General features: G+C 49.4%; 1 protein-coding gene across 1 annotated transcript; it reads right to left on the bottom strand.

Annotated features, from left to right (window-relative positions):
- Positions 1 to 12188: 12188 nt before the first annotated feature.
- LOC125533930 (coniferyl alcohol acyltransferase-like) lies at positions 12189 to 14351 on the bottom strand. The gene is made up of 2 exons (XM_048697256.1): positions 13873 to 14351; positions 12189 to 13438 (listed from the first exon to the last, which is right to left on the bottom strand). The coding sequence occupies exons 1-2, from the start codon at positions 14278 to 14280 to the stop codon at positions 12497 to 12499; spliced, it is 1350 nt and encodes a 449-aa protein (XP_048553213.1). The 5' UTR covers positions 14281 to 14351; the 3' UTR covers positions 12189 to 12496.
- Positions 14352 to 14630: the final 279 nt, after the last annotated feature.

Consider the following 14630-nt stretch of genomic DNA (forward strand, 5'->3'; position numbering starts at 1 on the left):
CGTCACCGGGCTATACGTGTGTTGAACGCGGAGGTGCCGTCCGTTCGGCACTAGGATCTCCGGTGATTTGGATCACGACGAGTACGACTCCTTCAATCCCGTTCTCTTGAACGCTTCCGCTTAGCGATCTACAAGGGTATGTAGATGCACTCTCCTTCCCTTCGTTGCTGGTTTCTCCATAGATAGATCTTGGTGACACATAGGAAAATTTTGAATTTCTGCTACGTTCCCCAACACTCTTCCACCACTAAGCTCCATTATTGCTCCAAGCTCCATTTTCCGCCCGATCTCACTCCCTAGCCAACCAAACTTATTGATTTGCTCAAGAGTGGTTGAGAAGGCCCCGATCTACACTTCCACCAAGAGATATTTGATTCCCCCACTAATCCCTTGCGGATCTTGTTACTCTTGGGTGTTTGAGCATCCTAGACGGTTGAGGTCACTGTGAAGCCATAGTCCATTGTGGTGAAGCTTCATGGTGTCGTTGGGAGCCTCCAATTGAGTTGTGGAGATTGCCCCAACCTCGTTTGTAAAGGTTCGGTCGCCGCCTCCAAGGGCACCAATAGTGGAATCACGGCATCTCGCATTGTGTGAGGGCGTGAGGAGATTACGGTGGCCCTAGTGGCTTCTTGGGGAGCATTGTGCCTCCACACCGCTCCAACGGAGACGTACTTCCTCTCAAAGGGAAGGAACTTCGGCAACACATCCTTGTCTCCACCGTCTCCACTCTTGGTTATCTCGTACCTTTACTTGTGGAAGCTTATTTGTTTCATATATCTTGCTTGCTTGTGTTCCTATTCGTGTTGCATCATATAGGCTGCTCACCTAGTTGCATATCTAGACAACCTACTTTGATGCAAAGTTTAAATTGCTAAAGAAAAGCTAAAAAAATTTAGTTGCCTATTCACCCCCCCCCTCTAGTAAACCATATCGATCCTTTCAATTGGTATCAGAGCCTCATCTCTTTATTAAGGACTTTACCGTCCAAAGAGTATGGTTGATACCGTAAACGGTGTGGAGGAACACTCCGGTGTGAATCCGATCTCGTCTACGGGCGATGGGGGAACCTCGGTCTCTCGTGAGGAGTTCAATGTGGCCTTGGAGACATTGAAAACCTCCATGACGACCTAAGTTGAAAGCATGTTTACTAAATTTCTTGAGGGGCTTAAACTATCCACCGCACAGTTGAAAGTGGGTGATCCCGCCAACAAGGTGACGGATGCTATCCCCGACAAGGGGGAAGCTAGTAGTGAAAAGGCTCCTTCTTCTAGTGGTAAGAATGGCACCGGCATCTTTGCCCATGTGGAACCACCACTTGTTTATGGTGGACCGGTTCCTTCCACTCATTTGAATCATGCCGGTCCTCCCCCTAAGATTGTGAAAAATGAGGACTTCGATTCTTGGGTTTACCGCTTTAAACGTCATTTAAATCATGTGAACACTAACCTTTGGAGAATCATTGAAGAAGGTTTTTATCCGCATGATCCAAGCAACTTCACTCCTCGAGAAACCGCGGATAATCAATTCAATGAGAATGATCTCTTCATCATTCAAGATGCAATTCCACCCGAAGACCTACCTCATCTTCGTCCCTTCGCCTTGGCCAAAGATGCATGGCATTGTGTTGTCTCTCTCTACCGGGGAAGCGCAAGCATTCAACGCTCCAATTATGAAGTGGTATAAGATGAGGCCGATGAGCTTGCAATGAAAGAAGATGAAGAACCTCGTGAGCTTTATCGGAGAGTAACCAAACTCGTGGTCTCACTACGAGATCACGGGAGCAAGGACACGGATGACAATTGGATCAAGCGCAAATTCCTCAAGGCAATGATGCCCTATCACAAGACCATGTCCTCCGTCATTCGCCAAAGACCGGACTTCCACACTTTGACCTCAAGCGAAGTGTTGGATGAGTTTGTGGCCATGAACATTTTGGACAAGACCGCCGACAATGCGGTGCTCCATTCTCAACGGGCAAAGAAGCCTAACCTTGCATTGAAGGCCAAGCTCATTGTGGAAGAAGAAGTAGAGGAAGAAGAGGAGAGCAACCCGAAGATACGAAGTATGCATATCATGAACACATGGCACTTGCTTCAAGGCAATTTTGGAGCAAGAAAAACTCGAGGCCAAACTTTAGCAAAAGCAACTCGAGTGGCACAAGGGGCAAGCAACATGTAAGGACTTGCTACAATTGCGGCAACGTGAGTCATTTCGTTGCGGAATGCCCGTATGAGAAGAGGGAAGACAATGGTGGCAAGCTCATCCGAAAGGACAAGGCCAAGTCATTCCCCAACAAGAACAACTTCATCAAGAAGACTCCTCCCAAGGCTTTGGTTGTGCAAGAAGAGTACAATGAGGATGATGACGATGATGAAGATGGTGAGTCGGTTGCCATGGCCTCCATTGCCATTGCAACAACGTCACGGGTGTCTCTCTTCGACTCACCCAACAAGAGCATCACCGCCAAGTGCCTCATGGCTAAAGCCACCAACAAGGTAACCTCCAACATCAAAACTACCATCATTAATCATCCTTCCCCGATGGATAGCATTAATGAACTTGAGGGAGCTAATGTGGAGGCTAACGATTTTGAGGCCTTTATGGGCAAACTCAAGGGAAAATCCAAGAAGCACTTTGTTGCTCTCTTGGAACAACTTGGTGAAGCCAATGACATGATCGAGGCTCACGAAGACACCATCTCTAAGATGAAAGGGCATAGTCGTGACTATGCCGATGAGATTTCGGATCTCTCCAATGCTCTTGAGGAAGAGCGTGGTCTTCGTTTGGCTCTTGAGGAGTCACACAACGTTGATCATGCTAAGTTAAAGAAAGATTATGATCATGTCCTCATTGTTTCTCGTGTGCTAAATTCTGAGAAGGCCAAACTCGGGGTTGATCTTGCTAGACTCAAAGAGGAGTTTGATATACTTGACAAGGCCCACAAGGCCTTGAAGGGTATTCATGCTAGTCTCAAGGAGTCTCATGATCAACTCCAAGTGAAGCTAACTAAGGAGAAAACAACTTTTCCTCATATGGTTCTAATTGATAATGCAAATGCTACTAACCCGTGTTGTGAGCATATACATCTTGTTGAGGAAAATGCTAAGTTGAAGGAGCAACTTGAGAGAGGTCTTGCGACTTGCATACAAGGCAAGAAGAACCTCAACGATCTCTTGATCAACCAAAAGGGAGGTGTGGCCAAGGAAGAGGTTGGGTACGTGCCCGACTCCAAGAACAAGAAGAAGAATGACAAGACCAAACGACCTCCTCCCCTCATGCAAACCTTTGTGAGGGAGGGAGAGAGTGCCCCCGAGGAGAAGAAGAAGAACAATGTCAAGAAGGGCAATGTCACCCCTCTCAACAAAGCCGGCGATTTTAACCCTTCTTATGTGTTATGTCGTGCTAGTGATGGGCATGTTTATGCCAAATTTGTTGGTTATCTTCATGAATACATTGAATGGTCTATTTGGGTTCCAAAAACCCTTGTTACTAACATCAAAGGACCCATTACAAAATGGGTACCTAAAACCAAGCATTGATCTCTTGTAGGTGTTTGCTTCCAGTGGGGGATCATGGTTGCTCGATAGCGGAGCTACAAATCATATGACCGGAAGCAAGGACTTGGTGGTGGACGTGCACAAGGTTCCATCTATGCCCACCAATGTTGAGTGGGGTGACGCCTCATCTTCTAAGGTATTGGGACTTGGCAAGGTGGTCGTCTCTCATGATCTCACGATCGAGAAGGTCATGCTTGTTGAGTCCCTTGCATACAATTTACTTTCCGTTTGTCAACTTGCTATCATGGGCTTTGCCACTTTCTTTGATATCGATATCGTGGCCCTCTTGTGGAGCAAGACTCTTAAAGTAGCTTTTGTTGGGCATGTCGAGAACGGTCTCTATGTGATTAACTTTTCGGAGCGACCCACTAAGATCGTGACATGCCTAATGGCTAAAGTTGATGTGGGATGGCTTTGGCATCACCGTTTAGCCCATGTCAATATGAGATCTTTGCAAAGTCTCCTCAAGGGGGACCATGTCTGTGGACTAACGAATGTTAGTTTTGCTAAAGATCGTGCTTGCAGTGCCTGTATCGAAGGAAAGCTACATGAGAAGGCTCACCCTCCCATGACTATCATTTATTCAAAGAGGCCTTTGGAGCTCCTTCACATGGATCTCTTTGGGCCTCCATCCTTCGATAGTCTTGGAGGTAGGAGGTATTGCTTGGTGATTGTGGATGACTACTCAAGGTACACGTGGGTGTATTTCTTCAAGAGGAAGAGCGAGACCCAACAAACCGTCATTGACTTTGCAAATGAAGCAAAACGTCAACACAATGCAAAGATCTTGACAATAAGAAGTGACAACGGCACCGAGTTCAAGAACTACACCTTGGATGAGTTTCTTAGTGATGAGGGAATCAAGCATCAATATTCCGCACCCTACACCCCTCAACAAAACGGTGTTGCGGAGAGGAAGAACCGGACGTTGATGGATGCGGCAAGGACCATGATGGCGGAGTTCAAGTCTCCGTACAACTTTTGGGCCGAAGCCATCAACACTGCGTGTCATGCATCCAATCGGCTCTACCTCCGCAAGGGCTTGAACAAGACTCCATATGAGATACTCACCGGTAACAAGCCCAACCTCAAGTACTTCCGGGTATTCGGGTGTAAGTGTTTCATTCTCAATAAAGGTGTTCGGTTGTCTAAATTTGAGGCTAGAGCTTATGAGGGCATATTTGTTGGCTATGCTACAAACTCTCATGCTTACCGTGTCCTCAATAAATTCACGGGACTTATTGAGGAGACGTGTAACGTGGAGTTTGATGAGAATAACGGCTCCCAAGTGGAGCAAAGTGGCACTTGTGATGTAGGTGATGAAATTCCTCCCCAAGCCATAAGAAGAATGGGTGATGGCTTTATCCTACCCATTGAGGAACCCCTTGTGGCTGAAGGAGAAGGACAAAGCTCCACTCAAGTGGAGCCATCACCAACCCAAGGCCCACACGCTTCCGAAGAACAACATGAAGGCCCTCATCCTCAAGAACATGACCAAGGGCAAGATCACGCTCAAGACGGTGTTGACACATCAAGTGATGCCCAAGGTCAAGTTCTCTCATCCTCCGAGCAAGTTCAAGAACAAGAACAAGCCCAAGACGACGCTCAAGATGATCAAGTGACCACTCCTCGTCTCACCCCCAAGGAGGAATTAGAGCGTCGTGCCGCCAAGGTTGCTTCCAAGCTCTCCACCAAGGATCATCTCATGACGAATGTGCTTGGAATCTTAAGAAAGGGGGTAAGCACTCGTAGACAATTAGCAAATTATTGTGAGCATCACGCATTTGTCTCTTCTGTGGAACCCCACAAGGTCTATGAGGCGCTAGAAGATCCGGATTGGCTCAATGCCATGCATGAAGAACTCAACAACTTCGAGCGCAACAAAGTGTGGAGATTGGTGCCAAGACCGACCGGGAATCACAATGTCATAGGAACCAAGTGGATATTTAAGAACAAGCAAGATGCCCATGGGATCATCATTCGCAACAATGCTCGTTTGGTAGCACAAGGCTCGTTTGGTAGCACAAGGCTACTCCCAAGTCGAGGGTATCGACTACGGTGAAACCTTTGCTCCCGTTTCTCATCTTGAATCCATTCGCATGTTGATTGCATATGCTTCTCATCACAACTTTAAGTTACAACAAATGGATGTGAAGAGTGCTTTTCTTAATGGTCCTATTAATGAATTGGTTTATGTCAAGCAACCCCCCGGGTTCGAGGATCCCTACTTTCCCGATCATGTGTATCAACTCGATAAGGCACTCTATGGCCTTAAACAAGCCCCACGTGTGTGGTACGACCACCTTACCGAGTTGTTACAAGACCGTGGTTTTGGAGTTGGACTAATCGACCCCACTCTTTTTACTAAGAAGGTCAAAGGGGAGTTGTTTGTGTGCCAATTATATGTTGATGATATTATCTTTGGTTCCCCTAACAAAGCTTTCAATGAGGAATTTGCCGCTCTCATGACCTCAAAGTTCGAGATGTCTTCCATGGGAGAGTTGAAGTTCTTTCTAGGGTTCGAAGTGAAGCAAAGAAGAGAAGGAATCTTCATCAATCAAGCCAAATATACTCAAGACATGCTCAAAAGATTCAAGCTAAGTGATGTCAAGCCGGCTTCCACTCCCATGCCTACCAAGTGCCAACTTGACATAGATCCCAATGGTAAAGCGGTGGATCAAAAGGTATATCGCTCCATGATAGGTTCATTGCTTTACCTTTGTGCATCTAGACCGGATATCATGTTGAGTGTGGGAATTTGTGCACGTTTTCAAGCCGCACCTAAGGAAAGTCACTATGTGACGGTCAAACGAATCTTTCGATATTTGGCTCATACCCCAAACTTTGGCCTATGGTACCCAAAAGGAGCAAACTTCAAGCTTGTAGGGTATTCGGATTCCGATTGGGTGGGAGACAAAGTGGATAGGAAGTCCACTTCCGGAGGGTGCCAATTTCTTGGTTGCTCTTTGGTAAGTTGGTCCTCCAAAAAGCAAAGTTGTGTGTCTCTCTCGTCCACCGAAGCGGAGTATGTGGCGGCCGGTAGTTGTTGTGCACAACTCTTATGGATGAGGCAAACTCTAAAGGATTACGGTGTCATTTGTGACAAAGTGCCTCTTTGGTGTGACAATGAAAGTGCCATCAAGATCTCTCTCAACCCGGTGCAACACTTCAAGACGAAGCATATTGAGATTCGGTATCACTTCATCCGGGATCACATTAGGCGAGGAGAGATCGAGCTCAACTACGTCAACACTCATGATAACCTTGCAGATATCTTCACGAAGCCCTTGGATGAAGCAAGATTTCGCGAGTTAAGGCATGAGCTAAATATCATCGATTCGAGCAATGTTGCTTGAACCCTTGCACACCCCACCATACTCCACGTGTTGTCCTATTTAGATGTAGGCATGGACATAGGGGGAGTGATTTTCTCTCAATGAACTCTCCCTCCCCCCATTATGCATAAATCAATCAAGTCTTTCACATTAGCCATGTTTGATTGTACTTGTGCTTCAAAGACGAGTTTTGGTCATGGACCCAAGGATAATTCTTCGCGGTGCCATACCAATTGACTCAAACATAGGTGGCTACGGCCACCGCCCTCTCTTTTGGAGAGGTGGTGTCTCGTGGTTGGTTCGTTTGTCGTGTGCCTTTCTGGTTTTGTGTGTTGCGTGGTCTTGTGGTGTCGTGTTGGCTCGGAGTGTTTTGTGCAAAGATCCAGTTTTTCGTGTGCTCGAAACGTGTATCTTCTTGAGCTCACAGTAGTACCGCGTCTGGCCGCGGTACTACCGCTTTGGGAGGCACGGTACTACCGCGCCACAGCACGGTACTACCGCTCTGGTGCGATACTTCGGAAGTACCGCGCCGGGCGGTACTACCGTGTCTGGGCACGGTACTACCGCGCCGTCGAGGGCGCATGGGGGTTATGACTCGGGCAGGGGAGTTCCAACTCCCCATACCCATTCTTTTTTCTCTCTCTCCACGTCTCTCTCTCTCTCAAGAACGGCGCCGGAGGCCCTCGCCATATCTCCGTCTCCGGCCACTCTCCTCGGATTCCGACCGGTGGGATCGTTCCCCACCACTTCCTCTTGCCATGGACCAAGGTTTTCCCCAAATCCCTCTTTTTCTTGGCTATTCTCTTGCTTCTAGGTTTTTGGGGAGAAACTTGTCGTTCTTGAGATTTTAGGCCAAATCTGTGCAAGAGTAGGATGTAGGAGAGTCGTGATGCGTAGGAAACATACTTGATATGTTGTCTTGTGGTAGCTTTGTCCAACCGTAGTACCGTCGTGGTTTCGCGGGCTTTTTTCAGATTTGAATCTGTTCAGATCTGACGCGGTGCGGTACTACCGTGCCTAATGTGCGGTACTACCGCTCTTGCGGTACTACCGCCCGTCAGGTGCGGTACTATCGTACCGTGCGGTACTACCACTCTGCAGACGCGGTACTACCGTGCCAGCCGCGGCGCTAAGGTCGTACTAGCACTCCTACACCCGGTACTACCGTGATCTTGCACAGTACTACCGCGTCTAAGAGCTGTACTACTATCTTAGCTCCGCAGCACTTGGCAGTACTACCGTAGGGATCAAATCTCTCTCTAGGCATTTATCATGTGTGCTTTCTGCTTGTTTCACTTGCTTTGTTGTGGTCTTTGCATTAATCTCTCTTGGCTGTTGTGGGTGTTTTTTTTGCGTTCTGTGTCTCAGGTGGTGGCTCTCGCCGTTCCAATCCCAGTCGTGACACTGGCTCCAAGCGTCTGCGCAACCCCCAAGATAAAGCCCCAGAGGGATCCAATGCCCCCAAGCGCAATGTCAAGACCACTGCCAGCAAGCAAAAGGAACCTGCTAAGGCATGGACGAGATTTCTATCACTGAGTATGTCGAACGCCGGAGGGTCAATCCCTATGTGACTCCTCTGGCTGTGCTCAGAGGCACTGAGATGTTCTGGAACAAGCAACAGGTTCTCATCTATCTGGATGTAATCAAGAGCAAGCAGAATACATTCGTGGAGGTCAAGTGGATAGACATGCATCACATGCGGAGGGACAAGTTTCGTGACTATTTTGGAGAGGCTCTGGACTTGGTGGAGCAGTTTGCTATTGAGCCGGTGATCTCTTTTCACCATGACTATGACCCTGAGCTCATCTGTCAGTTCTTTGCCTCAGTGTACTTTCATCCCGGGGAGGAGCGGAGGATGACCTGGATGACCAATGGCCGTCAGCTGTCTGCTACATAGAAAGAGTTCATGGATCTGCTGCACATTCCTGATGACGGGCTTCACACCCCCGTTGGTGTTCGCCCCCATGCCAACTCTGAGTCTTCCAACAAGAACCTGCTTCAGCCCTTCCTTATTGAAAAGGTACTCCCCAATGGCAAGTCATCTTGGGTGTTAAACTCCTTTCTGGATATCATGCATCGCATCTTCCGCAACACTCTGTTCCCACGCATTGACGACAAGGACAAGGTACATGCATATCTAGTGGACATGTTGCTCTTGTGTGCAGAGGCACGTTCTTCTCAGACTCAGCCACTTGATGTCTCGCACATCATGTGGTGTGAGCTTCGGTTTGCGGTGTTCACTCGCAAGGTACCTATCTATGGACCGTACCTGTTTCTGCTGCTCTCCACCACTTGGGAGAAGATGTACCCGGGTGATGAGTTCCTTGCTCCAGACTGGATTCGCCATGAGTCCATCAGCCTCCGCGTCAAGCCCAACTAGGCCAACACCACTACCCGTGCTGAGGCCTCTTCTGCTAGGAGGGCTGCTGGTGAGGGGGAGGCTGCTGGTGCTGAGAATGTTGCTGAGGACCGTGCTGCTAGGTCCACCACTTCTTCCTCTGAGCCGTCATGGGCCAAGAAGCTAAAGGACAATATGAAGACTCTCTTCTACATGCAGGCGAAGGGACAGTACAGGGCTCACGTGGCAGATAAGGAGAGTCGCCGCCGTGACAAGAAGGTTATGAGGTTCTTTGGAGAAGATGTGTCTGGCGGGTCTGAGGACGTCATCACACCTGAGGCTGCCTGGATGTCAAAGCAGGGATACAAGTGGACCAGTTCAGATGATGACCTCGAGGAGACTATCCCCGCCGCTGAGTCTGACGAGGAGCACGAGGAGCAGTGGGACGACTTCTCTGCCTGAGCCACCCCGTGTGTGTAAGTGTCCTCTCTGCCTTTTGGCGTCTCGATGCCAAAGGGGGAGAGAGTGTAGGGATTTGCGTTGTGTCGTGCTTGTTGCGTTTATTTGCTTTGTCTTTTGGACCTCGTTTGTGCTTGGTTGCTCTTGTTTGGTTTGTGCTTTCAAGACCTTTCCTTCATATGGTGTAAGACATATGCACTTTATCTATCGTAGTTAACTTATATGTGTGCTATCTTGTCTAGTGATAGATATGCCTTGTCTCTATAATATAGGGGGAGCTCTGTTCCTAGTATTCGTGTGCCATGCAGTCCATAGCACTCATCTAGGTGGCACACATCTAGGGGGAGCCCGTCTATATTATAGAGAGGAGGGGTTTGCATTTACTTAATAGTATTTTCTTTGTGCAAATCCCGTTTTGTCATCAATCCACCAAAAAAGGGGGAGATTGTAAGGACATATCTATCCCTAAGTGTTTTGGTGATTGATGACAACGCATTTGCGGACTAATCGTGTGCCATGAGTATTCCAGATACTTCTTTGCTAGGCACAAGACGATTGGGTGCCCCTCGAAGACTGACGAAGACGGCGTCTTTTCTACATTTCTTTTTGGTGGATTTGAGTCGTAGGAAAGCCGTACTATTAAGAGGGGGTCCGCGTTGGAAAGGTTTGGGTGGAATCATCACGTACACGTCTCCTTATTATCCCCTCCTTCTTCCTTGGAGCTTCCTCCGTTTTCTTGCCTCCCTTGTCTGGCTGCCGTTGTTGGTTGCGGTAGTACTGCTCCCAGGTCAACGGTAGTACCATGGGCATTCGCGGTAGTACCGCGCGGTAGTGCCGTAGTACCGCAGGTGCCCATGGTAGTACCGCGTTCGCCGAGCGGTAGTACCGCGCTATGCAGTCAGGCAGTAGTAACGCCCCTCGGCAGTACTACTGTGTCAGGTTTTTGCTACTTCCGCTTCTTTGCGGAAGTAGGCACGGAAGTTTCCCTTCTCCCCTGGCTGGGATTTTTGCCTCGCGATAGTACCGCATGGGGGAGCGCGGTAGTACCGCGCATGCGGAAGTACCGCCCCCAGCTCCTGTGCGTCTGTTTATCGGTTCTGTGTTGGGGTTGCGGCAGTACCGTGGGTCGGTACGGTATTACTGCATAGCCGTGCGATAGTACCGCTTGGTTGCAAGCAGTAGTACCGCGCGTCCTTGTGGTAGTACCGCTGGCCAGGCGAGGTAGTACCGCCAGCCGCGGGCTGGTTGGTGGGTAACGGTTGGATATTTTCCACACACTATATAAGGGGTCCCCTTCTTCCCCGTTGACTCACCTCTTCCACCACTAAGCTTCATTATTGCTCCAAGCTCCATTTTTCGCCCGATCTCACTCCCTAGCCAACCAAACTTGTTGATTTGCTCGGGAATGGTTGAGAAAGCCCCGATCTACACTTCCATCAAGAGATATTTGATTCCCCCACTAATCCCTTGCGGATCTTATTACTCTTGGGTGTTTGAGCATCCTAGACGGTTGAGGTCACCGCGAAGCCATAGTCCATTGTGGTGAAGCTTCGTGGTGTCGTTGGGAGCCTCCAATTGAGTTGTGGAGATTGCCCCAACCTCGTTTGTAAAGGTTCGGTCGCCACCTCCAAGGGCACCAATAGTGGAATCGCGGCATCTCGCATTGTGTGAGGGCGTGAGGAGATTACGATGGCCCTAGTGGCTTCTTGGGGAGCATTGTGCCTCCACACCGCTCCAACGGAGACGTACTTCCTCTCAAAGGGAAGGAACTTCGGCAACACATCCTCGTCTCCACCGTCTTCACTCTTGATTATCTCGTGCCTTTACTTGTGGAAGCTTATTTGTTTCATATATCTTGCTTGCTTGTGTTCCTATCCGTGTTGCATCATATAGGTTGCTCACCTAGTTGCATATCTAGACAACCTACTTTGATGCAAAGTTTAAATTGCTAAAGAAAAGCTAAAAATTGTTAGTTGCCTATTCACCCCCCTCTAGTCAACCATATCGATCCTTTCAACGCCTGGACAGCGTCCCACCCTAGACTGACTAAAAATTACTAAATCAATGTGCAGAGCCTAGAAGCTAGGCGCTACATGTATAGTGTGGCGCCTAGCTCTCAGGCGCTGCACACTGACGTAGTAATTTTCGGATCACACGGGTGTGACGCTGGCTAGGCGTGCAACGCCTGTCAGTCAGGCGTTACACAGTGTCGTGTGGCGTCTTCGTATCGGGCGCCACTCAAAAAGGTCATTTGAGTGAATTTTTTTAAGGGCAGTTCATTTTGTGAAATGATTTCATTCAAAGGTTAAAATTGTCAAATTTGCCACAAAAGCAGGTGACACATTATAAGCAATCATACTTCCATTCTGACCAAATGCGCTATTTTATCACCCGATATTATATATCGACTGATGATCGATCCCATCCGAAGGAACAAGCTAATTAACTAAATGGTGAGTGAAAACAGATGACATTTATGAGCGATCACATGTCCCTCTCTGACCAAATCCTCTATTTTATCACTCTTATATTCGATTCGATGATCGATCACATCTGATGGAGCAAGTTAACTAGCTATAGTGTGTCAAAATAGATGACACTTAAATACCTAGTTAGCAATCACACGTTTTTACATTATTTTTACACACAAAAGGCCTTGTAGAGCAACAACTTTTACACACACACACACACACATAGATAAATTATCTGGGGTATATATATATATATACCAGCAACGATCTAGTTGGTGGTATTACAGTACGTACGTACGTACACAAACTCTAAATAACAGGCACCACAACTGTCCTTCATCCGAACACGTAGCTGTTCTCGAGAACTTTGAAAACAGTCGGCTCCTCCTCCATCACCTTCACCAGCTCCGGCGCTGCATGCACGTACACCACCCATTCCCCGTCGTCGCGCGCACTCGGCATCGGCATCACGTATGCCGCGCCGGCGGGCCACGGGAAGTGGTACGAAGCGAACGCCGGCAGGCCCGTCCCAAAGTTGATCTCCCGGACCGGAAAACCCATGCCCGACGACACGATGCACGCCGTCGCCTTGGTGCCGCCGGTGCCGCCCAGGTACGCCCTGGCCGCGGCCGGTTTGGGCCGCAGCGCCTCCACCCAGTCGATCAAGCCCCGGAAGTGCTCGTCCGTCGCGGCCTCACGCACCCACCGGTGCACGTCGTCCGCCACGTCGGCGAGCGCCATGCGACGACGAAGGTCGTCGATGCTGTTGACACCGTAAGTTATGGTCAGCACGTTACCGAAGTAGGCCTTCATGGCGCCGTCCGGTGACATGCGGGCGCGCCCGTCCACGACCATGCCCATGCAGCACAGACGCTGATGTGCTGAGCCCGACATAGAGCAGAGTTGCCACAGGTGAGCCGTGAATGCCTCAAGCTTCGTGCGTCCTGGCCCGGCCGTGACCTGCAGCGCCGCGACGTCGGCAGCGGCTATACGGTAGATGCGGTTGACAGCGGTGGCGGCAACGGTGGCCGGAGGGGGTGGCGACGCTGAGCTAAGAGGGGAGAAAAGGCGGTCGATCAGGGCGTTGGTGGCATACGTACGCGGCGATGGGTCGCGCGGGGACACTAGGGAGCGGCGGAAGGTCGGCGCCGGTGGTACGGAGCCACCACGGGACGTGGCCGCCCATGCGACGAGGAACATGTTGAAGGAGTAGGCGTCGCAGACCCGGTGGTCGAAAGTGCAGCCGACGACGGCGCCGCCGCACTTAAACTTTGTGACCTGCAGGTGCGTGCATATGTAGCACGCAACGGAATTAGTAAAAGTTATGGGGATATATAACGTGTCTAGATAACAAAAGACCGTAAAACGGCGGTAATGATCCATACGTTTAGCATTTTCGACAAAAGAACATCATATATATTATGGCTGGAAAAAGAATCTTTAGAGCATCTTATTATCTTGTCTATAATTTCTCATATGAGATCATCTTTTTTTTGGATTTATATTGGATTTTCATATGAGAGCATCTTATTATCTTGTCCATATACTAGTAGTGTACTCCTATAATACAGAAGGCTGCCACGGTGGTGCCTTGGGCCTAACGCGTGAATGACCTGCTCCACGTGGGGCTTATCTTCAGCTGTTTTTCACGTGGACCTGTGCATTACTTTTTTCTGGAGCTAATGATTCTACAATGATGATCATAGTACTACCTGAACAGATATGACGCCGGCCATCTTGGAGGGAACAAGCTTGTCGACGCCCTCGTCCACAATGCCCAGCCGAAGCTCCCGCAGCTCGGTGTCGCCGGCGCTAGCCTCGGTGAAGTCGACGCCGCGGCAGTTGCACAGCAGCTCCGGCTCGCCATCACCGTTGGCCATAACCTCTCCCGCGAGCGGGTAGTACGCCACCAGCACCTTGGCGAGCGCCTCCTTGAGGGCGGCCGCGGTGGGCGCCGGGTGGAGGTAGCAGAAGAAGACGCCGACGTCGATGGGCGGCAGGAGGAGGTCCAGGTTAGACAGCGGCAGGCGGTGCTCCTGCAGCGGCAGCGCCGGCGCCACCGTCGTCGCAGACATGATGGTCACCTCGCCGCCGTGCGCTTCGGTGGTTTCCTTCACCATGGTGTGCGCCGTACGTGTGCGTTCGTGTTGTAGGTATCACGAGAGATGAGTGCATGTCTGAAGTCGAGACGAGATGTGGTGCTGCTATTTAAAGGGAAGGGGTTAGGTAAACTACGTCAGAGCACGTGTACTGCACGCGTAATGCGATGTTAATGAGTTAATCACCATTCACAGTTCCTGTTCGGGAAAATCAATCCTTTCTATGAGTTAACTACTCCATGTAATCTACACTGGCCTACCATTTTCAGCAATGTGAGTTTGGTGGCATTTGTCTGGTTTAGTGGTTCGGGTGGCGTTACCCTTTTGTTTTAGATGAGAAATGACTGCTTAAGTTCACTGTCTAGCTACTA

The sequence above is a fragment of the Triticum urartu genome, chromosome 2, assembly GCF_003073215.2.
Source record: "Triticum urartu cultivar G1812 chromosome 2, Tu2.1, whole genome shotgun sequence".
Taxonomy (NCBI): domain Eukaryota; kingdom Viridiplantae; phylum Streptophyta; class Magnoliopsida; order Poales; family Poaceae; genus Triticum; species Triticum urartu.